The sequence below is a fragment of the Chelonia mydas genome, chromosome 10 (genome assembly GCF_015237465.2).
Source record: "Chelonia mydas isolate rCheMyd1 chromosome 10, rCheMyd1.pri.v2, whole genome shotgun sequence".
Lineage (NCBI taxonomy): Eukaryota > Metazoa > Chordata > Testudines > Cheloniidae > Chelonia > Chelonia mydas.
The window spans coordinates 9,193,972-9,217,879 of NC_051250.2; the positions used below are offsets into that span (position 1 = coordinate 9,193,972).

The window sequence follows — 23,908 nt, forward strand, 5'->3', positions numbered from 1 at the left end:
TTGACAATAACCGGAAATTAATTTTTGTGGGGCTTTTATATAGCACATCCTCTCTGCACTCTTGGGAAGTCAAATAGTGTTTATCATAAATGGCTCATCTATAATAGCCTCTACAGCTGCTCAGTACTGCCGCCATAGAGAATCTAAACCACTGCCCCAAACTGTATAATGCAGTGTGTGTTAGTAAAGATTAGATTATCCTCGTCAGGTGGCACAAGCAGCATTCAACTTATCTTGGGGAAATGCTGGTGGTGAAAGACACGCTTCCAGCAGCTCTTCATGAGTCGCAAGCTCAGCCATGAATGCTTCAAAGTAAATTTGTAAGGGCTGGAGTGGAAGGGAGAAGTACTTGATTCTGTTCCTGTTGACAGTATATTGCAAAAAGGGCACTGTCCATTTCATGCTCCTGGCTTCTTCCTCTTTAGGAAATTTAGTTTAATTAGACAAGTTGCTGTTATCCATGAGAACAACCGTACTGGGTGAGACCAGTGGTCTGTCCATCCCAGTATCCTATCTTCTGACAGTGGCTAGTGCCAGATGCTTCGGAGGGAATAAACAGAACAGGGCAATTTTGAATGATCCATTCGCTATCATTCAGTTGGAGGTTTCGGGGCACCCAGAGCATAGGGTAGCATCCCTGACATCTGGGCTAATAGCTATTGATGGAACTATCCTCCATGAACTTATCTAATTCTTTTTTGAACCCAGTTATGCTCTTGGCCTTCACAACAATCCATGGCAACGAGTTCCACAGATTGACCGTGTGTTATGTGAAGAAGTACTTTTTGTTTGTTTTTAAACCTGTCGCCTATTCATTTAATCAGGTGACTCCTGGTGTTACGTGTTAGGGACAGTTCTGAGGTATTGTGCAAATATGCATGTGGGAACAACATAAGAGACTTGTATGTTCTGAACTATGAAATTGATGTGATGTTGCTTTTAAATTAAAAATACCATTTCAGAGGAATCAAAGTTTCAGGTTCGTTATTGCTTTTGTCCCGCTGTTGTATTGACAAAGATGCAGCCTTTGTGTAATGGGACTGGGAAATAGACAGGGAAAACTCTGTCAGGAACCTCTCAAGTTTTGAGTTGGACAGTTAACTTTTTTTAAGTGCAACTTCCCTTGAAGAGAAAGGAACGCTAACAATGGCAGGTGTACCCCTTCTGACACCCACAGCTGAGTTTTGGATCTGGATCAAGGAACCATGTATTCTTTAATTAAAGTATCCATTCTCAGGTGATTCTCTGCCACAGTCTCACAAAAGAGGCTGCCAGTCTTCTATGCAAGGAAAAGAGATGTTTGCTGTGGATGCTTTCCGCCTCCACAAGGACAAATATTGGTGTGTATCTATTCTCAGTCACAGCCAAGCTTGAGTGGCAAAATGACTCTGCTGACCTGAGGAAACTTTTTTTTTTTTTTTGGTTAGCACAAGTTCTAATAAATCGAATCAGACAGTCACACAGCTTTATAAGCTTCCAGGGATGGTATTCCATCATCTGACAGAAAAATAAGTTGCTAGTAACTTCATAGTTACTGCAATGTGCATGTTTGCATAACTGTTTTTTGATTCCTGTCATACTTTGTCCTTGGTGGAGGATAATCTTGCACTGTACAAAAGAGAAGATTCTATACTAGGTAGACTTATTTGCACTGTTTGAGTGGTCCGTTTTAAATACGTTAGGTTTTGTAAAATCTTGGTTTTACAAAACTAAAGATCAATGTAACTTTTACTTCTGGAATATTTTAACATTCCCAAGCAGTATTTGCCCTCCAAGCATTGTGTCCTTGCCCTACTGCATGATCCAGAAAATGAATACCACTCTAAACAAACTGAAATTGGCTAGGCAGTTTTCACTGTTGAAAATGAGTAAAATGCAAAGATTAAACTGCACTAATGGTGACTAGTAAACTGTTTTAATTCATTTAGTTTTAATATTCTGCAGTAACATGGACACATCTGGTTTAAGCTATATGCTTTTAAAAAAGCCCCTTCTAACAACTCTTTAAAAAGTGTCACCACCCCGAGTATACAAAGAAGGAATCTGAAGATTAAGGAAACATAAATGTGTCCATACATAGAGTATGTAGGAGGTGACTAAGTGGGGAGTATTTGCATATTTTTTTCAGATTTTTAAAAAAACCTGCCCACTTAGCAGCAGTCGAAGGAGCTTCTGTTTGAATCTCACCTAGCAGAGCAGCTGCTGCTATTGAAGCTGGAGGGCTCTGGTTCAAATCTGTGCTATGGAAATGTTTGGGACACTACATACAGCGAGTGTAGCTGCCCAGAAAGAAGGTAACTGTGTAAAAACGCAGTCTGCTTTTGACCACCAGTTTGCTGCTGTCTCTTTAATAAAAAACAATAAAACCCCACAAGACATCTGTATTATTCTGCAGACCGACAGCTTCACTGTAGCACATCTGCCTCCCTTAATAAAATTGGATAGTGTCCCGGTGAGGGTGGTGACTGGTCTGTGATGCTTCCTGCATTTTAAGGAAGTCACTGAAGTTCCTTGTTCTTGACACCACTTGTCTCCCCTCTGTAGAAATGCAGCAGATGGCTTCTTTTCCTTTTATGGCGAGCAGTGCTGATTTCCCCTTACACTCAAAGCACAGGTTGGAAGTGAAACTGAGACTTGCTCAGTTGGGAGGAAGAAGCTTGTTCACACAGAAGGCTGGAAGGGGTGGGGAGGTACTTTGCAACATAGTAAATTCCAGTTTAAAAAAGCAGAATTGCAACATCTACTTAAAGGTGCTGATTATTGTTGGGTTTTGAGGTTGTTTTTTAAGCCTATTGCTTAAAATAGCCAGTAGCAGCTTTGACCATCCATATTTTCCAAGGGTGAAAAGAAAACTTAAACTGGAACAGGTCTGGGCAAGGATGGCTTTCATCTGAACCAACGCTGCTGAATTTATAAAACACATGAAGACACCGCCCCCTCTTTAAAAATTAATTTGACATGTTAACAGTGTCAGATACATCCACAAAAGGCTGCTATCTCATCCAAAATAGTTTCCTTCATCAATCCCTATGAGCCCTTTCATATACTAGGTAAGGGGATGCTTATGTTTCTGAGCTGGCACCGGTTTCACTCAAGGACTACTGAACAGGTGATGCTCACCTAGGTAAATAGCAGCAGATAGTGTTAATTAAAGCAGAGGGTAACTCTCAATTTAGGAGAACCTTTGATGTGATTTGTCTCTTCGTAACCCAAAAAACCCTGTAGCCCCTGTTACTTGCTTCAGATCGTATTTCATTAATTCAGTGCAGTTGTAGGTTGGCAAGCTGTTTAAATCACTAGATGTTTAAGGTTTCAGAGTAGCAGCCGTGTTAGTCTGTATCCACAAAAAGAAAAGGAGGACTTGTGGCAGACTAACAAATTTATTTGAGCATAAGCTTTCGTGAGCTACAGCTCACTTCTCACTGTGAAACCCGTTGGCAGCTATTGAGTTACAGGTCTGATTCAGCCTTTCTAAACTTTAATGAAAGGTAAAATTAGTCCATTTGGTATGTCACTTGCTATTGTGCTCCCCATGTGGTTCATGAGCTGTCCCTGCCTCATACAACTACTGACCTAAACAAAAAACAGGTCACTATTTCTCCCTCACTGGGGGAAAGTAAGGAGGCAAAATGTAACGGTTCATTATGGGCTCCCATCCACTCTTTTCCCTCAATGGGTAATTGCAACACCGTTCATTCTTATAGTAGAGTCAGACTAGCTGAACTTTTCATACTTCTGTCACCTGAACAAATGAAACAAAACATTCAACCTGAAAATAGTGTGTAAATTCAATACATTTTAAGCACCATGGACTTAATTCCTTCAGCCAGTTACTATTTGATTTTTGATTATTTTTTATTTTAATTTCTCAGCCTTGCTTAATAATAAAAAGACATTTTAACACCTTTATTTCCTCACTTTTGACTGTTGAATGTCCCAAAAGCTGTCAGTATCTGATGGTGGAAACCTCCTATCTTCATGAATGCTGATAAGCGATCAGTACTAGTGGTCTTGCCCAAGTGCTGGGAAAGCATTTTGAAAATAGTTCACAATAGCAATAACACATCCTTTATCAGTAATTTAATGAGTCTGTCGTGCTACATTCTCTGTTTTGCTATTCCCCTTAAATCTTTGTAGTTGAGTGGCACCTTTGTTATAAAGACATCTAGAAAAGGTGCACACAGTCTGTAAGCTAGGAGGCAAACTATTCCTATGGTGTTGCGGAGGACTGGGTTGTCAAAATAGCATCCCAATAGGCTTGTTGCATTTATCCACTTGGCTGTCAGTCCTATTCATGCATTTTTTGCTGCCTTACTTTCCCCAGTTGTGATATCCTAGGCCTTATGTCTTCATGAATGTAAATACCTACCACCTGTGGGCTTGCTGCCTGACTAATCCTGCAGACTAGACCACACAAGGGATGTCAACTGAGATACTAAAACCAGCCAGTTGGTATTTTGAGGGCAGCCCTGGCTTGACTCCTCCCTTACCTGCAAGCTGAAAACTATTAAAGTGCATGCTGCTTGAAGTGCATTTTAAAAAAAAAAGTCTTCACGAGAAACATCACAATTTTTTGAGGTCCTGTGCCTCAGCTTGAATTGTAACCTATCAAACAGTTGACAAATGCAAAGGGTTTTTCACAGAAAAACACTGAAAAGGGCTGGCTGAAGCATCGCACTGGGGTGCTATAGTGAGGATTTAAACAAAAGTTTTGCTGTTACATAAGTTTCTAGTGTGTGCTTTCCTAACCCATAATAAATAATACACAACTTGGCATGACTGGCGGCCTCTGATCAAGAGGCTTTGGACTAGAATAGCTGCAGGACAACTTTATTCCCCCAGCAATCATTTCACATCTTTGTGTGTAACCCATTCTATTTCTCTTTGAGAAAAGATTATTAAAATTAGGTGTGATGGTGTCTGGGGCTCCATTGTGCTGGTTACTGTGAAAACAGTCCCTGCCCCCAAGGGACTTATACTCTAAATAGCTATCTTATTATTATTATACTTGGTGGTAAGGTGCTCTTATCTAAAATAGGCTTTACCAGGCTAGAATGTCCCTGCAGGCTGGAAGTTGGAGTTCTTTGCAAGCCAAAGACCACTTTTAAGTGATAAAGTGTAAATTGACTGTTGTGCTTGGATGCTTAGCCCAGTGCTAGGAGAATGCTGAAAATGTGAATTGAAGTTGGGGCTGCGTGCATCCGTGTCCATCCCTGCTGTTGCAAGAGGAATTTAGGGCTGGTAAATGTTTGACACAGGAAGAATGAGTAAATCCTAACATGATTTCTGATTGTAGTAAACTCCCTGATACTGGTGCCAAATGAGTAAAGCAGTTCTCAATCTGCAATGATGTCAAAACAAGCACCAGTCCTTGCAATAGTAAAAATCGCCATGTCTCTCTCTCTCTCTCTCTCTGGCCAATTTTTGGAAGATGCTGGCTATTTTCCCCATTCCCATTTGTTTCCTTGCTGTGGTTAGGCATTAGCAGAAATTACTACTGCCACTTAGAAATTACTGCTACCTTCTCAAACGAATTTTCTGGAGTCAAGGTGTTCTGGTTTATTTGGGGGTTTCTAATGAAAGGCGGAAGAACATTAACACAGGAAGCAGTCCTTACACCAGTAACAATATAAACGATCTAGAAGTGAGCATAATGAAAGCTCTTTGGGGCTACTGCTCAGCAAAGGGGATGGGGGAAGTGTTTGGGGTTTTTGTTTTTTTTTTAGCAGTGGAACGTGGTGCAACAAAAAGGAAACACTTTTTCTATGGATTTCACAATACTGTAAAAGGCATTGCAGATTTCTCTTCCTGTCTAACTTATGTTGAGATGAGCCCCTCCCCACCATATTGATGCTGAGACTGCACTAATCATAGGATGGGATGAAGTGTGAAATACATGTGGTCTTTTCCTTTCTCTTTTTACTCTTAACTGGCTTGTGGCAAATCACAGTTTGACCGTTTTATTCCAGAATGAGTTTCCACGCACAGACATGCTCTGAAACTGTTGAAGGTATTAATTAAAACTGATTTAACCACTCTGGGGCAAGATGGTGTGTAGACAAGCCCTTATTAGGCAGGATATTGTCATGCTAACATGTCTCACTAGTGTTTAGCTTCTACACCTTCACTGCAGAGTGACTTTGATCGGTTAACCTAGCTCGGGAGTATGTCGACTCTGCAAAGTCCTCGCTGGTGGTGTATTCCTGTGTGTATGTGTGTCACTAGGACATCTGCAGTAAGCTGAGCCACTCTGATTCTTTCATGGTGATTTGTAGGAGAGTTTGTCTTCCTGTGCATACTGGAGGAATTGTGGGAAGGCAGAGGAGAACGACTGGCACTCAAACGCCTGCCTAGCCTGTGTCCTCACTGCTAATAGGGCAGGTTACCTGCCTGAATGTAAACCTCACTCAGGCTTGAGTTATACCCCCAGCAGGCCAGCTAGCCCAGGTTGAAGGCACCACCAAACTTGGGTGAGAGGTTTTTGTTTGTGAATGGGAGGACGGTTGGGGCAACACCCGAGAGAGAGCCTGGGTTAACTGTGATGAAAACAGACTCTAAAAGTATGCACCACCCTGCTTCGGGAGCTGAGGAATTTGGGTTAAAGTGGGGCTGGAGATTCCTACATTTGTGTATTTTTCCTGGGAGGTAGGGGTGATTTCTCTACGGCTTCAAAGCTTTTAAGTCTATAGGGATTTATGCCCTCTCTGTTGCTGGCTGGAAAATACCACTGTTTGTTCACTTGGTACTGCTCGTTCAATCAGAATGATAGTGTGTACACCTGACAGAACTAATACATCATGTAAGTTACTAAGTGCGCTCTCCCATCTCATACTTCATATTTTGCCAAATAGTCTGACTGGAATCCTGAAATCTCCACCATCCCTCTCGTTCTGGAAGTGACTTTTTTAACCATCTCTCTGTTTTTTCCACCAAAATAGCTATCTGTGCTCTAAGCCTGCTCCCTCCAATTCCAAAGACCTACGTCTCTCAAAGCGGCAATGTTAAAATAACAAAGTGTTGTTAGAGCTTAAAAGTGGAATGAGTGCCTACACCTTTACTCCCCAAATGAACTTTGCACTGCCTGTATGTCTGGAGAGGCTGTCTTCTCTCCTCTGATGAAAGGATAGAATGTTGCATGGTCTCTTTCAAACCTCTTCATGTATTAACACAATGGATAGCACTCTGTTCCGTGAGGAAAGATTCTGTGTGCGTGTGCTTATATTAAAACCCAGGGACTAACCTCCCCTTCATAATACTCCATTTCTTGATGGTTTTGATTTCCTTGAATCTTTCTAGTGCAGCACTGTTTCCACCCAGGAACATCTCACCAGGCACCTACTGCAGGACATTGGTTTTAGATTTACAGATACATTTCTTATTGTTCTTCCATGTTAGTGAATGAGTTACAGATGACTCACCTTCATGTTAAGGTGAAATTTTCGAGGCTGAGGTTGGCCCTTCACAGAGCTGCTAAGAGTTTTATAAGTCTGCCATAAATATTTCATTTGCAAAATCCATCAATAATTAACCAAACACACATCTTGTGTTATCTATCTGTAATTAAGTGGTTCTCAAAGAAAAGTCTGGTTAGTTGCACTCTGCCCTGTGGCTAGCAGTAAAGTTTACCATATATAATGGCAAAGCAGCTCTTTTATCAATATAGCTTATTACAGCCATGCAGTGCCTGCCCCAAATTAAATATGCTACACTGGATAAAGCATAGTTTTGCTGGTACATCTGCATCAAGACTAGGGACTTTTGCTTGCAAAGCTGTCAGGGATCACACTTCATCATTGCTTTGCTGGCAAAAGTTTGTAATGCAGCCCTGGCCTGTGTCTAAACTTTTACTGTTCCGGGCTTCTGATTTTCAGCTCTGACCCTTTTGTTAACCACAAATCACCAAATCAGTTACCATCAAAGTTGTCACTTTACAGAGAACATTTGAAAGGGTATGCCAACCTGAAACTCCAGTCTTGTTTCGAGAAATGAGTTAAAGTGTTTCCTAGGTGTATTATGTGAACCTGAGTGTTCCTGAGACTATTGTTACTTTAAAGTCCTTTTCCTGTGTAGATGGTTCTCTTCCCTGTTGCTGTGTGAAAGACTTGTGGGAGCAGGAGAACTGACTAGAGAAGGGAAAGAGAAAAATAATTATGCAAAATGTGGTCAAAAAGTGCAAATTAAACCAACTTGGGGGTTGGAGGGAAAGAACCGAAATGAACTCCACCGATTCCCTTTCAATTAGAGTAACTAGAGGTATTGCTTGTAGGGGAAAAGATGGCGGTGCACACAGCATTGATGTAAATAGCTGTTGTCCCTTTAATGTGACTTTCAGTGTATGTTACAGCCTTCTAGTGGAACCTTTGCTGTGAGGCTGCATCATTTTTGTTTTACTCTTTTCTATACCACAGTGCAATATGGGTGTGACCACTTAAGGGACGGGTGCCAACTTGTTGCATGGTAGAGTTGCCCTTCAAATAAAAGTGAAACAGAATTGTACTTCGTATCTTCTGGAAGCAATTTCAGTGTGGTCTCAAAGTCTCTGAAGCTACTTCAGTGTGGTCTATAATGGCGAGCTCTGTTGATTTCACTGTATTTTTCCCGCAATGTCATGTCTGCTGTTACTTGGTATGTCTGGAGCAGGAGATGATCTAGAGCTCAAGCTATTGGAAGTGGCATCTGCCTTCATAAAAATACTGCATTTGGGATTTAAGTGGATACCATTGAGAGGCCCACTCTGTTAAATGGAATAAGGTAATCAGTCCTATGCGTTTAGTGTAGCTGTGGGAGGGCTGGGCCGTGAGGGCTTTGAACTAGCCTGCTTGTGTTTAATTATTTACTTTGGCTGGGAAGATTGTACCCATTATCTTGTATCAACTTAGCAAATCTAAAAACTGTGGTCAACTGCATGTGTGACTCTGGTAGCAAATGACTGAACTTGATACGACTTCCTGCCCCAGCAAAAAGGCTAAATGGCTCCACGTATGCTAATTTAAATCTTATCGTCAGCATGAGGTCACAGGCTATATTTAACCTGCCTATATAAAGCTAACTGAATGGCACAGTTTCTGAGTGCCCGAGAGTGCAGGTTGAAGCAGGTTGGTGCCTGGAGGCCTTTGGAAAGCTCACAAAGAGAGAGGCCTTTCTCACTATGTATAAGCAGAACAACTTCCTGAGCAAATTGGAAGTAGCTTTTTTTTTTTTTTTCTTCTTTTTTTCTTTTTCAGAACTTATTAGCTCAACGGAGTAGGGCTGACTGTAGAATTAGATTGTGTTACTTTGGAGAGAAAAGCTGGTCCGAACTGAAAAGTTTGTTACTCAGCTCTTCATCTAGTTAGGGGGAAAGGACAAGATTCTGATGTAATGAAGATTGCTGCGTCTGATGCAAATAGTTCTAATCCCATTTAGTGCTCACATCTCCATGTCTGCAGCCTTAGATTCCCATTTCTCCTGTCTTCATCTATCAAACTCAGTTCAGAAATTGCATTGAAATGCACCTTTAAATAAATCACAAAACATTTCAAATGGTGAAATCTTTCAGGCTGGCAAGCAGCCAGGTTAAACCAGTGTTCTTTTCTACAAGTTTTTGTGTCTTAGATTCTAAATACAGACCCTCCACTTCCCAGTACAGTAAGTATGCAGTAGATTGATGGCCCACTCTGATAAAGCTAATGCAATTTCCAGACTTGGCTAACAGTACTGTTGGCTGGCAGTGGTTTTTTTGCATGGAACTGCTGACATTCTTACTGCATAGGTCTGACTGCTGCAATCAAATGACCATTAGCCTAGTCTTTCTGAATCAGACCTCCGAAAAACATTGTTTTCTCTGAAACACATTTCTGGAATTTCTGATCAAAAGAATGCAATTGATTATTGCAGAGTACTCCAGCAGGTTACCAGTAACTTGGTAGCTCACCTCTAAAACCTAACCTGGTCATGTGGGATGGGAATTCACTAGACTGCTTTCTACAGCAGCTCAAATTATAAGTGGCTAGCTGAGGGGGATCCAATAGTTTTCTAATAGTGGTCCACGGCCCATATCCTAGACTTGTGGAGTACACTTTATCAGTCACTTTTGCTAGGAGGAAGGTTAAATTTCACCTTTCTGATTTCTTGATGATTGGTTGAGTTAACTTTCTTATATGGGAGGAAGAAGGCCATACAAGCCTTTTTACCAACATTAAATATAGGGCTTGTCGAAAAACAGAAAAGCCATTTCACAAAGACGTTTGAAGCTATTAATTTTGCAAGGCGTTAGAAGAGAAGAGTTTCCCCCCTTTTCTCTTCTCCTCTTTGCCACTGAGTGCAGTAAAACTAACAATGTCCAGGGTGGCACTCTTGCATTTTTCTTTTTCTTTTCTGCTGTAACATATCCAGCATTTGAAAAGATAGAGTTGTAAGGTTGCTTTTGTTTCCTCTTGCCACTTTAACTTTTCAAAACAACCTTGATTTTTGGAAAAGTTAGATTAGCAAAAGAAAACTGAAAGTGTGAGTGACGCCAGGTCACCCCAGACATCATTCAGTCTGTTGCATTGATAAAATGTCAACACTTTCAGTTTTGATGAACAAGCAACTTTGAAAAAACAGCTCTTCACTAGAACTTTTTGTTTAAAAATCAATTTTTCATCAAACATGCAAACAAACTTTGACTAGCTCTAATTTACAGTATGAAATTAAACAAACCTCTCTTCACCCATGTTTTAACTTTCAATCATTTGCACAACATAAACTTGCGTAGGTAATAATCTTGCTTAGCATAATCTTGGAAGCCAGCCCAAGCTGGTTCAGGATTCCTGTCAGCACCATACACTCCTAAAGAAACCTAGCTATGCTAAAAAGAGTGGAGGCTTCCCTCTTCCTAGGCGTCACAGCTGTTGACAACATGTTTGATCCTTTTAGCACCTAGGTTCTGTTTTGTCACATGGCAACAAGTACTGCCAGTCAAGTGTTCTTGTTAAAAAAACAAGCAGCTGTGATTACAGTGCTGGGTCTCTAGGGGGCAGCATTAACTGTGAAACAGATGAAACTTTCAGGAGGCAAATACAAAGCAAATTATCAGGGGAAGGAAGAAAACAGGCTTCATTTTAATACCTTCCAGCTAGTAATTATATTTGAACATTGCCCCCTTTGTGTACACAGGGTGTTATGTGCATTCTGCCATACTGCGTGTATACAGTGCATTTGGCGTTGGCACCTGCTGCCAGTGTTACGCGTCTCCTGTATCTGAATCAACAGTGTTAATCCTCTTCTGGACTAAATAGTGGATGTAGCAATCCACCCTAGGAAGAGGCTGTTTCCGTATTGGCAAGTCTGGATGCCCAGAATGCTGTTGCCAAGTTTCCATGCAACGCACAGATAAGTACATATCCTTGTACATCTCTGCTGCTCGGATATCCGTTTCTCTAGCTAAACTGGATTTTAGTTCAGGTTCTTTAACTTGACTGTTCTAGCTCTACTTGAGAGACCCTAGAAACGGTCCCAAATGCTGAGTGTTGTGGGTTTGTCTACATACAGAGGTTACACCCCATTTAATTATTTTATATTGAGTTTAGCTAATCCAGTGCAATTTTGTCTGGACATTTTTAATATCCGTTTAAAACTAGTGATCTGTGTCTCGCTTGCACTTCTCAATTCACTGCTTTAAAAATCATACCCTTCATTCAACGAGTGAGTTCAGCTTTGTGTAGACCAGCCTTAAAATGCTACTCTGAGAGCGCTCTGGTCATCACTGCCTGTAAATGAAACTCTCAAAATCCAATCACCGTTCAGGATGCATGAGGCAGCAGAGATTCTGTCCCCGGGGCACTCAATACATTCAAAATCCAGTTTACCTTTACCCCAATTCTGTACTCTGTTTACTGCCGATAATCTAACCCTCTTCGATGTAGGGGCCACACAGGAGTAGCTGCTAGGGTATCCCAAGCTGTCGTTCACATTTTTTGGGAAACGTGGCGGACTCCCAGAGCAGCAGCATTAAGACGTCATTGAATAGCCACAACACAGCACTTGAATTAACCAGCATACAGAGAGCTACGGCAAGTTACAGGGCCCCACTTACAGCTGCCACTGAGAGTGGGAGAGTGGTGATGACAGACTAGTGATGGAGCCTGCAGTTGATTTCTTCTGCATTTTGCTTGATCAGTAAGTGGCCTTGTGTAAATTCTTATGCAGTGAGAGGGAGCAAGCATGCAGGAATGCAGTGGGCAGTGAGTCAGCCATCTCGGCCTTTGTCTTCTTACATTTCACTCCATGCACCATTTGTCTGGCCTGAATCTGACAGTCAGTGTTGATCAGATAATGACAGTGTGAACAGCACTGGCTAGCCAAGCAGGGATGGAGGCTGATTGGTAGAAGTGTTGAATTTTTAGCTTTGCCTGATCATCTGGAAATTGGATCTTGAAGAGCTTTTTGTGTGGGTTGGGGGAAGGGGTAAGCAGGCTAATTTTATCACTGCTGTTTTGTTTAAATGTATTCTAAACAAACTTTACGGCCCAAGGCCTTGTCCACAGTGCCACTTTACAGTGCTGCAACTTTCTCGCTCAGGGGTGTGAAACCCCCCGCCGCCCCCCCAGCGCAGCAAGTTACAGTGCTGTAAAGCCCAGTGTAAACAGTGCCCCAGCGCTGGGAGCTCCCCTCCTGGAGGTGGAGTACCAGGAGTGCTGGGAGAGTTCTCGCTCGCTTGCACTTCAAAGCACTCCAGCAACAGCGCCTTGAAGTTTGAGTGTAGCCCTGCCCTAAGTGTTCGTTCTGGCACAAGTGTCGAGCCATTTAGAGGGCTACAATTAGACTTTTGCATCTGCAGTGTCTTGGAGTAACTGGCAAGGGATTGTCTGTTTTTGATCTCTCTGCTGAATGCTAATGTGCTCTCCTTACCTCTGGCCCCAAATATGGAGAGCTGTGTAACCATTTCTCTGCTCCTGGAAACAAAGAATCATCCTGAGCCCCAACATGTTTGCGCTAATAACCGCAGCTTCCTGTCAGCCTGCAGGAAACGGGAGCCACTACCTTCAATAGATGTACAGTGAAAGGATTACATTACGTGATTGAATCGTTCTCCAGCACATCCGCTTTTCTCTTCTCCTTGCTCAATGTTTTAGTGAATTGTCCCACCCTACATGGCAAGCTTGGGCAGATGCAACCAAGTAATCAGTACTTAATGTCGCACTTATCCATAGTCATTTTGAAACTGTTCAGTAACGCAATGGCCTTTGAGAGGACAGTGTGTTTATTGGCTAATTTAGGCAAGCTGATTGTTACACTGAAAGCTCGGTGCTGTTAACGCAGAGAGGCTAAACTGCTAAAATAGCAGGTGAATGGATGAGTTAAAGGAATACAGAAAACCAGGTAAAATAAATACAAAACAAAAATAAACTTACTATATTGGAAACATAATGCTAAATTAACTTTCCCAGGTTAGGCTCCAGGATGAACAGAACAGTAAGTAGGCAGCATTTTCCCCTGGCCTAGGAGTCAGGAAACTGGGTTCTGTTCCTGGTGTGACACTGGGCAAGTCACGTCGCCTCTGTTTTATCCTCACACTTTTTGCCCTTATCCTTTTAAAGTGTAAGCTGTTTGGGACAGGGGGTAGGGTGACCAGATGTCCCGATTTTATAGGGACAGTCCCAATTTTTGGGTCTTTCTTATATAGGCTCCGATTTTTCACATTTGCTCTCTGGTCACCCTAGCAGGGGGTGTCTTTTTGTGTGTTTGTACATTGGGCCGCACAGATTAGGCAATCTTGGTTTGGACATGTAGGTGCTGTTGTAATACAAATAAATAACTCAGACTGGCTGTAACATTCAGCCCGGAGTGCTGCATATAAGAAAACAGACATAGTAAAGAAATGCACTTTCTCCTTATGAAACAGAGCTGCTTTGTAAACCAAAAAAGGCTTCTTAATAATGGGCTAGACTTTATCACTGTTCAAACTGAGCAATGATCAGAGACCTATGGTTACTTAGTATTAAAGCTAAGATTTTGTCACAGATATTTTTAGTAAAAGTCATGGACAGGTCATGGGCAATAAAGAAAAATTCATGGAGGCCTGTGACCTGTACCTGACTTTTACTAAAAAATATCCGTATCCGTGACACAATGGTGAGCTGTGGGGCAGCTGCAGAGGCTGACTGGGAGCTCTGGGGCCCCACCACCACTCGTGGGGGCTCAGAGCTCCAGGGGTCCCCCTCCACCCGTGGCTCTGAACTGCGGGGTACTTGCCACTGGGGGAAACCAGGAGCTGCAGGATACCCCGGCCACCCACAGTGGCTCGGAGTTGGGGGAGCCCCCGCAGCTCCTGGCTGCCGTGGGGGGCAAGAGGGACTGAAGTCACGGAGGTCTTTGGGAGTCACGGATTCCGTGACAAAATTGTAGCCTTAGTACATGTAAAATGCTCAATAGCTGAGCTAGTTAATTCAATTCATATAATGAAGCTCAAAGCAAAATGCCCAGGCCTCTGATCTTGGGAAAACACCATGATGCTATTAGGTGGCCCATCAGGCCAGATTCATAGTGGTAGAAACAATATGGAATGCTTGCAAAAGCTATGCAAAGTATCTTTGGGGGAGAACTCATTAGAATTCCATTTCAGCTGCACTTAACCTACCTTTTGTATTGGCTAACAGCTCACTTGTGCAAATATTGATTGTGAAGGACTCCAGAAGTATATAAGGCAATAATTGCCATTTCTTTAGGCATGGTGGAGGCTAAGGGGAGAAAGTGGACACATTTTAACTCCCTTTACTGGGTGTGCAGCATCATCTCTCACTCCTCAGTTGTGGAGAAACAAGTCCTCCTGGGAGCAGAAGATGAGAATTCTATTTGGAAGTATATTGAAGACGCTGTGGTCTAAGGGAGACAGGAACAGCAGAAGGTTCCTAACAGTGGGGGGGCCCACCAGCACCTGAACCATGGCCCTGTCCTCCCACACCATCCCTTCTCTCTGAGGCCCTGTCCCCTGTTTGCTCCTCTCTACCCCCCAACCCCTCATTGCTCATCCTTATGGCTGGTAAAAAGTGTGGTGACCATGGTCCCCTGGCCCCTCCCCATTCCAATGCCCCTGAAGGGAGTTGGGGGGGGGGGGTTAGGTATGTACAGTGTTTGAGGCAAGGATGGGAGCAATATTAGCAAAACACCAATGTTGAGAAACAAGTGGAATGATTTGGCATGAGACTGAGTTGTACCTCATTCTTCAGAAAAGTGTTATCTATAATATAGCGAGACCCCTGGAGTTGTTAAACAATCAGTAATAACTGAATCCTAATTGGAAAGACATGGGGTGTCAAGAGGACATGGGTTGTATTTTGAGTTGCACTGGACTTGAATGTCTTCTCTTAATGTTCCGAGCTACTGCTTCTACCCCATATATGGAAACTGTGGTAATTTATCAGGTTAGTCAGCCAGGAAATGAGCATATATAGAGAGAGAGAGAGAGAAAAAAAAATATTTTATATGTAACTGTTTGCTGATCAAAGGATGCTAATGGCTCGCTTTTCATCCCTCAAATAGAAATAGATTAGTTAGTGTCAAAATTCCTTCACCTACCCTGTTTTGACATCTTTTGTGATCCTGCATGAGAGAGAATCTACAGGGAAGAGGATGGGTTTATTCCAAACTTCTGGTTAAATTTTTCACTTCTGCTCTGGTTAAGGATTCGTAATAATTGGCTCAGATTCCTTCTCAGTTCTCCAATTGTCCGCCCACGTGCTGCCTTTAAGCGTCAGGCCACTGGTGTATTTAAAGTTTTCGGCTCTCTTAATTTTGTGAGGACTTGCTAAGCAGGACCTTGATTTGCTTTGTGGGCAGGGTGACAGGGAGATTCCAGTGCACCTGAGAAGTGGTGATAGGCTTTTCATTATTACCATGCTATGGAAACCCTCCATTTCTAATTATGAGCATCCTCTAAAGTTGGGGATGGTTAGCACCATTTTGGAGTTCCCCTCACATTGACTAAGACAGCTGCAGTTAGCACCATATGTACATCTTAGTCCCTCAAAACTTCTCCTCAGCTTCACCTGTTAAAAATGGCAGGTGGCCACTCACCCCAAAACTTGTTCAGCTAGGAGTTCCTGGCCACGTCTTACATAGCTAGTGGTGACGGCTTCATACCTAGAGCCCATTGTTAAGCGATTATTGTAACAGCAGAAATCTTCCAAATTCCTGTTGCACGTGCCCATCATTGGGGTCTCTAGCTGAGTGCTGATGGTTTGCCAAACTCAGCTGCTGCTGGTGAATCTCCACTCTATGTTCAAAAAGAAAAGGAGTACTTGTGGCACCTTACAGACTAACAAATATATTTGAGCATAAGCATACTGTATGTTGTAGGCCTGATATTTCAGCGCAAATCTACGCGGTTTGGGGAACACCTCACAAGTTGTAGCTTTGCTATTCGATGATGTGTCTGGGCTTGTCTCTTCCCATTAACACATGTTGTTCTCCTCAGGAAACCTGCAGGAAGTGCCAGGGGCTATGGAAGGAGCACATGAATCTAACCTGTGAACAGCTGGCTGAGAAGGATGACATAAAATATAGAACGTCTATGTAAGTAACTTCCTGACTCTGGAAAAACTGGAAACTTATTCCAATTTCTAATGTGGGTTAGGCAAGAAACCATCTGTGTCGCTAAATTCAGTAATAAGTATTGTGTGTAGGAATACATAAAGAGAGCCCTTGTTTGTGTATTAATAAGGCCCTTGACTTTGTGTGGGTATAATTACATTCCATTGAGAGGGTTCTGGGGACATGAAAAATGAACAGGTACCCGGCTTCCGTGATAGAATATCCATGAATGATTTTCAGCAATGTAGTCCACGAGGTAAATCAAGATCATGGGAGTTTCTATACCAGAACACTGTTGATTCATTTAATCTGGCATCTTGCAGCAGTTAGTACCTGTTCATTCAGAGGAAATGAAACCTTAATACTGCATCTGGCTGGTTATGTTATGTCATACACACAGAGGAGGGGTGCACAGAGACACTGAATAAACCTTAGTTTGTCACCAGGTCACTCATTAATGTTCAGTGCTAATCTAAACTGATAATGCAGTGCTGTTTGCCCAGGTGTCACACAAAACTCTCTCCCCTCTGGCCTCCTCTTCTGCATAAACGGAGATGTGAACATACATTTACATACACCCCTATTTTACATGCTGTTACAAGCTAGGGATTATTCTGTGAAGATTTTTTCAGATCTTCATTTGAAATGCAGATGCTGAAATGTAAGGAGTTTCATAAAATCTCTTTTGGAATCTGATCTTTCTCCATACAGTAGCAACAGCCAAAATATTCTGGCATCTCTGTCATTGGAGATTTTTCAGGAGCAGGTTAGACAAACACCTGTCAGGGATGGTCTAGATAATACTTACTCCTGCCTTGAGTGCAGAGGACTGGACTAGATGACCTCTTGAGGGCTCTTCCAGTCCTGTGATGCTCATTGTAGAAAGGAAGTGGGGGTTGCGATACCAAACTGCTGGTCTGGCATACTGGAAATAAAATAGTTTGCTGCTGTTAATTTGGTGTGTCTTCTCTTGGGTGTATCCCAGTCTCTAGTAATATTGTATTTTGTCATCTCCGATCTGGTATTTACTGTGCTTGGGGCAGGCAGAAATTGAGTTTCAATACTAGAATTGATCTGTGGAGGTTTTAGCATTGAGAGTCCAAGTGAAGCCTCTCCATTCATCCCTTGGTACATAAATTTTTAGCAAAATATTAACTTTCATGGACATCATTCAGTATCTTTCTGCCACTCCTTTCCCAGTAGAAAAGGGGAAGTAGGAGTATTGTGACTGTCATGTCCCAAATAAGAAGGGAAAACATAGCTTTAAATCCTTTAACAGAGTTTTGCCTTCAGTAGTTGTCCAGATGAGATTTCACGTGTGAAGACAATAAAGCTTCCTATTGAATATAAGGAAAAGGAAGCACAGCTGGAGTTCAGGCCTAGCTTCCTGCCTTGTTCGGAGTTTCCAAAAATGTACAAACAGCATCCTGTTAAGAGGACGAGGGAGGAGCAGCAATCAGAGCAGATTCAGTTCCATGGACTGCTTTTTTTGTTCCTTCCTAATACGGATCCAAGTATCTAGATGAAATTCAGAGAGGTTGTGGATACTAGTTCATTAGCCACTAAACTATAAAATTTACGCTAGGTCTGAAGTTGATGTTCATTGAATTGTGAGGAATTAATGATGCTGGCGAGAGCAAGGTATATTATGGGCTGTTGCTGTGAAGTCTGTCTCCACACTGCTCTGTGAGCGCACCTCAGTACAACATAGCCTCTGCTGATGAGTTCCAGACTGCTTTGATCAGGCTGATTGTGTGCTGAACTTGTGTCCACATCACAAGTCCACTAGGATAACTAGATTGAGACACACACACCCACTCACCCCATGGAAATGTGTTCCATACACAGCCTAGCCAGCAGAGGCAAAGGAATCCATCTCTTTCAATTTCAGTGCAGCACCTCCACTGGGCTACTGTGACAGTTTCTTCAGTCTCCAACCTATTGGTTTGGACTTTGCTAGTCTCTCTTTCTCCTAGGTGGCAAATTCAAGGATTTAGCCTGGCCTAAAGCTCAGTAAGATGGATCTTATCATCAGAAGTAGATTTCTCAGCCCTCGTGGTGACAGGAACTAATTGCCAAGACTTTTCCTTCCAAGTCCCACACCAAGATAATATAGTTAATGGAGCCTTTCCAGTGGATTATACCCCAAGAATTATAATCCTAGAATTATGTCCATTGTCCGCAAGCCATCTCCCAGAGGGATGGGTTGTGCAGTGCCATTGTTAGAACTAAACACTTCCAGATAATGTTCTGGATTCCAGCTTGTATTCCGTGCTATAATAAAGCCTATGTGCATATCTTTGAACAGTAACATCTAGAGAGTCTGTGTGGGAATGGGGGGAGACTTGAGGGATAAAATGCCCATTTTCCATAGGAAAGACTTGATTTTTCTTTAATTTCTGGTGAATAAAAAAAAGTAATGTCCAAAAATCTCATGCCTAGCCAACTAAAAATTGAAAAATATGTTCATGGCAACTTGGTAACCAAAGCAACAGCCAGACACAAGAGCTGTAGTTCGTGAATGACATTACACAGTTTGCTTTCCCTGCACCTTTATCTCCTTGACTATATTTCTGTGCAGCCAAGTCAAGAATCCGTGTGCCCTTTGACTTTGGTTTGAAATTCTTTCCAAGCCAGAGCTTAGCCCTGCTGCATTTTGGCTCACTTGGAAACCAGATTTAAGCCTGTAGAATGTGACCAGTGATTAACTTCCTTTCACTCAATTTGTTTTCTACTTATCAAGGGTCGACTCCAAATGGAGTTCAGCCCAGACCTCCTTGGAACAACACAAGGCTTTGGAGACGAAGTAGGGAGAAACAGGACTGTCTAAGAAGTGAGGGGGAAATTAGGGAAAGTGCTGTTGGGAGAGGTGGGTTCTCGTTACTCACGCTGAGAATAGGCAAAGCAAACATAGCAATTCCGACTTTTTTCCCTTTTACCCCTCTTATGTTGCAGAGAAGAAAAAATGACTGCAGCCCGAATTAGAAAATGCCATAAGTGTGGGACTGGCCTAATTAAATCTGAGGGTTGCAACCGCATGTCCTGTCGTTGTGGTGCCCAAATGTGCTACCTCTGCCGAGCCTCCATTAATGGGTATGACCACTTCTGCCAACACCCTCGATCACCAGGGGCCCCTTGCCAGGATTGTGCAAAATGCTCTCTCTGGACTGACCCCACGGTAAGTGATTAATAAATCATGGAATATTGCAGTCACTGAGTGTTAATACCTTGCGTTAGGAGCTCTCCACTGTATGAGCTCTGTTTACAGATCAGCATAGGTGCAGGTTTAAGACAGCACAACAGTTTCCTTTCATCAGGGCCAGCCAAATTGCTCTGGTAAAGGACCCCAGCACTCCCTTTAACAAAGAAAAAACTGAAAGACTTCTTGTAAAGATGGTTCTCTAGTCGGGAATGCTAAGAACAATGATCATGGCATCTGGGTAGCGGGACAGGCATGCAGCAAGAAGGAGTGAGAAGTATATGTAGTAGTTAGAGCAGAGGATGGGAGTTTGGATTCCAGGGATTTATTCCCAGTTCTGTGTCAGACTCATTGTTTGTTTGACTTTTGGGGAAATCGTTTGCTCTGTGTGCCTGATTACCAATCAGATGTGGGTATTGTGACTCTGGGTGGGGATGGATGAATGAATGTTCGTTTGTAAAGTGCCTGAAAGTCAAAGGTACAAAGTTACTGGTATAATGTATCAGTTATGTCCACTCTTGCTGCTTTTGGCAGTGCTTAAACTGAGAAGGACTGAAGCGTAGCTTTAACGTGTGGAGAAGGCTGTAATAGGTATAATAATCAGGGAAGTCATGTTCCTGAAGATTTTCAGTTGTACAAAGCCAGCAAATGGGATGGGGGCAGAAGAAGGGAGTTGAGAGCTTCCTGCTACCAGGAAGCAGCCTTCAAACAGCAAAGCTGCAAGCCGGTTTTCCCCAGTACTTGCTTGAGCTTGACTGGTTCAGACTCTTCACCCTTGAAGGAGTAGCCACACTAGGTGCACAGTGTGTTACCAAAGCTTCACTGGTTCATCTTTACGCAGGGAATGCATGCACCTCTTTGACTTCCTTACTCTGTGAACTGCCCTGAGTTGCTGCCATTCTTTAGGTGAACACCAGACTGGCATCCCCACAGTCCCTCCCCTGGCCCTGCAGGCTCTCAAGAGTTTCTAAAGAATTCTGAACCCAGCTAGGTTCAATCGCTGGTTTAAACCCCCATCCCCCCCAAGAGTTGCCTTTTCCCTGATTTCTCCCAGCACTGAATAGTTGTTGCCCAGAACAAAGCCAGACCGTGAGCTAACTACACCTTTTCCCCATGCCACAGCCAAAGTATTTCTGATGCCCATTCCTTCGGTGTCCAAACAGTCTAATTCCACTGTTCCGTTCCCCAGCGGGACCTGATTCCGCAAGTCAGGAACAGTAGCGTTTCCTCGTTCCAACAAGGCTGCTGATTGTATTCAGCAATGACATCTCTGCAGAGTTGGGGAGAACACGAGGGCATTCAAAAAGCTCACACTGTACTTAAAATAAAACAAAGACTATACTGTCATCCAGCCCTCTTCCTCTGGTTAATTAACCAATGTGGCAAAGCAAAATTTCCCACTCTCAGCTGGGAGGTGGCACTGCCAACTTCTTTGGATGACAAAGCGTTGGCTAGCCGAGGAGTTGAAGCTGGCTGAGTTCTCTGTTCTGTGTGTACAGGGGTGCCACGAAACACGTGGGACAGTGTAGACTTTTAAGCTGAAATTGTAAATGGATCTTTGGTGTATTAACTCTTTTTTAAAAAAAAAAAGTTTCGAAGAGAATAGGTGAAAGGGTTTAGGGCAGCCAATTCAGCCATGCCCCAGCTCTGTTCTAGCATGGGGAGTTTGGTGGAGGGGAAAGAACAATACAGAGAAAGTAACCCAAGGTCAAGAAATGCAAGATGCAAACTGAGTTGTGTATCTCATAAGGGGAAATCGAGAGAGACAGAAGAACATCAGGAACCCTATCCGGCTTCTATCCTCTGTCTTGGTGGAGACATCATTTCAGTGAATTGGTACCCTGCTCAGCACTGTGCCCCCTTGCTCCATGTCTGGGCACCATTGTCATTTGTGTGTCCCTTTCACCCCTTTTCTGTGTAATCCTTTTTATTTTTTTCTTTCCTTCCTAATCCTCTTTATTCCTTAATCAACAGAAGGCTCCATGCTGCTTGGTATGGAGTTGGGGTGTCCATGATTGGATCTGTAGGACTGGATCATGTGCCCTTGTTAGCAAACTTCGTGCTAAGGCTACAGAGAAGAAATGCTTGAGCCACTCAGCTGCTTCCTGAATCTGCAGCCCTGTACATGCAAGCAGCTCCTGCCTAGCTGTCAGTATTACGGAGTGCTGCAATCGTGAAATGGACGTGTGCATTCAAGTGTGGCTTTTATTAGAGGCAGGGCAGATCTAGAAGCAAGCTGCTTTCTCCACCTTCACTGCTCTTTTTTTGTCTATAAATGTACACCCTGGACTAGTTCAGCATCTCCCTTCTCCCCACTACTTAGGTTGGGGAAACAGAGTTACCACATTCTGGTTGTCTTATTAACAGAGCAAGAAATGGTAGCTATGGTTCAGGAGTCCACCTTGCTCATTTTTATTTCATGAATATGCATTTTAACTTGCTGTTACATTTTGGGATGATGGATAGCCTTGGTGAAGAATCCATTATGGAAGCGTTGGTAGGGACCCTATAGTTAAGACCAATTTCTGTTTTGCCCTTAGAGCCAGGCATGTAACCTCTGTTTTGCATGAAAAATACCATGTATCCTTCCCCAAACTTTGAACACTCACTCTGAGTCTAGAATGAGTCTTCTGAGACTATACAAATGAATCTGTTAATCAGTTTGTTAAAAATTAATTAAAAACTGAGTCCTTTAAAACATTTAGCATTTTCATTCTTTGTCCCAAATGATCTTACCAGAATAATGCAGGCACTTAAATCTTTCTATATAATACAACTAATTTAAATCTGGTCCGTAGGCAATATTTTAAAAGATTAAGTTGTAACTAAGCTAAGTTATTAGTGATTGTATCTAATGGTTATGGTTATATAAGCTACAGACAAGCTCAGGCAACTACTAAGTGGGGCCATTGTGACATATGGGATAATTTAACCAATTATCACTTCTGCAGCTAATTTGCATTCAACAATTCTGTTGGTTGTCATGAGTTAAGGATATGAGGGAGACTGGACTCACATGCTGACAGCTCTCATTGGTAGGGTGCTTGGCCCAGCTGTCACTTCAGATGTTCTGTGGCCACATGCTAGCTTGAAAGGCTTTCCATGACCCTGCAGCCCCGATTCCATTGCACACTTAGGCAGTGCTGCTGGGGGAGTCCTTTAAAGCATAGAGACTTTCGGACTCTAGTTCCCTGTCCCCCGTCACACATTGCTGGTCTCACTAAGGCCACCCTCTAAGCCCATAAATCAGTTGCAAATTAAGGGCCAGATTTTACCAATATGCTCAGCTGGTCTGTGCTGAACTGGTGATGCGACACAGCTGTAAACCCCAATGACTCAGGCAGTTTGACTGTGTTGGTGAACCAGTGAATCTGCCCTTAGAAGTTTAAAAATTTAAAAATATTTGTTTAATATTACCTGTCTTCAAATTATTGGAAATATTGCATGGTAGCCTTCATGTTGAGTTTCTTGTTTAGGGTTTATGACATTGTAAAACACTTAGGAAATTCTCAAACAAACTAAGTTAAGCTGAAGTTAAATTTGAGAGTATACTTGAGTAACTTAAGGCAAAAATCATTCCACAGATGTTACAATTATCCCAAAATCAAGCATTATAAACAGAGGAAATTCAGAGTTAAGCTTATACATAAAAGAACTTCAGACATGTTAAGGTAAGAAATGTACAATTAAGGCACTCAAACAACTTTAACTCTGCTCATGGGGGTGGGCGTGAGGACTCACTCTAGAAACCAGTTTAGTCTAATGTGGGACCACAAACTCTAAAATGCCTTAGTCATAATACTGTGGTTATTACATATAATCCACTCAGGCCCCTTAAAACTGAATGGTTGTTATTTTAATAACTCTGCATCTCTTTGTGACAAATCTGAGGAACTGTTGGAGGTTTTGGAACAAATTGATAAACCAAACAGTAGTAAGTCACCAGGACCGGATGGTATTCACCCAAGAGGTCTGAAGAAACTCAAATATGAAATTCCAGAACTACTAACTGTGGTATGTAACCTGTTGCTTAAATCAGCCTCTGTACCAGATGACTGGTGGATAGCTAATGTGATGCCAGTTTTTTCAAAAAGTCTGTAGAGGTGATCCTGGCAATTACAGACTGGTAAATCTGACTTCAGTGCCTCGCAAATTGGT

The 23,908-nt window shown here is 42.5% G+C and overlaps 1 protein-coding gene across 6 annotated transcripts in view; it reads left to right on the forward strand.

The window, feature by feature from the left end:
- The window catches only part of RNF216 (ring finger protein 216), a 125,245-nt gene that overhangs the window by 70,610 nt on the left and 30,727 nt on the right, over nt 1-23,908 (forward strand). For 5 of the 6 annotated variants that reach the window (XR_006284396.1, XM_037909963.2, XM_043524159.1 and 2 more), the window contains 2 exons: nt 16,436-16,533; nt 19,507-19,729. Coding sequence is in view for 5 of the 6 variants with exons in the window: in XM_037909963.2 (XP_037765891.1) it covers nt 16,436-16,533; nt 19,507-19,729 (321 nt within the window). In the remaining variant the exon portion in view is untranslated. Of the gene's footprint in view, nt 1-16,435; nt 16,534-19,506; nt 19,730-21,724; nt 22,449-23,908 lie in introns of those variants that run through there. The other variant, XM_037909966.2, reaches the window with a different exon arrangement.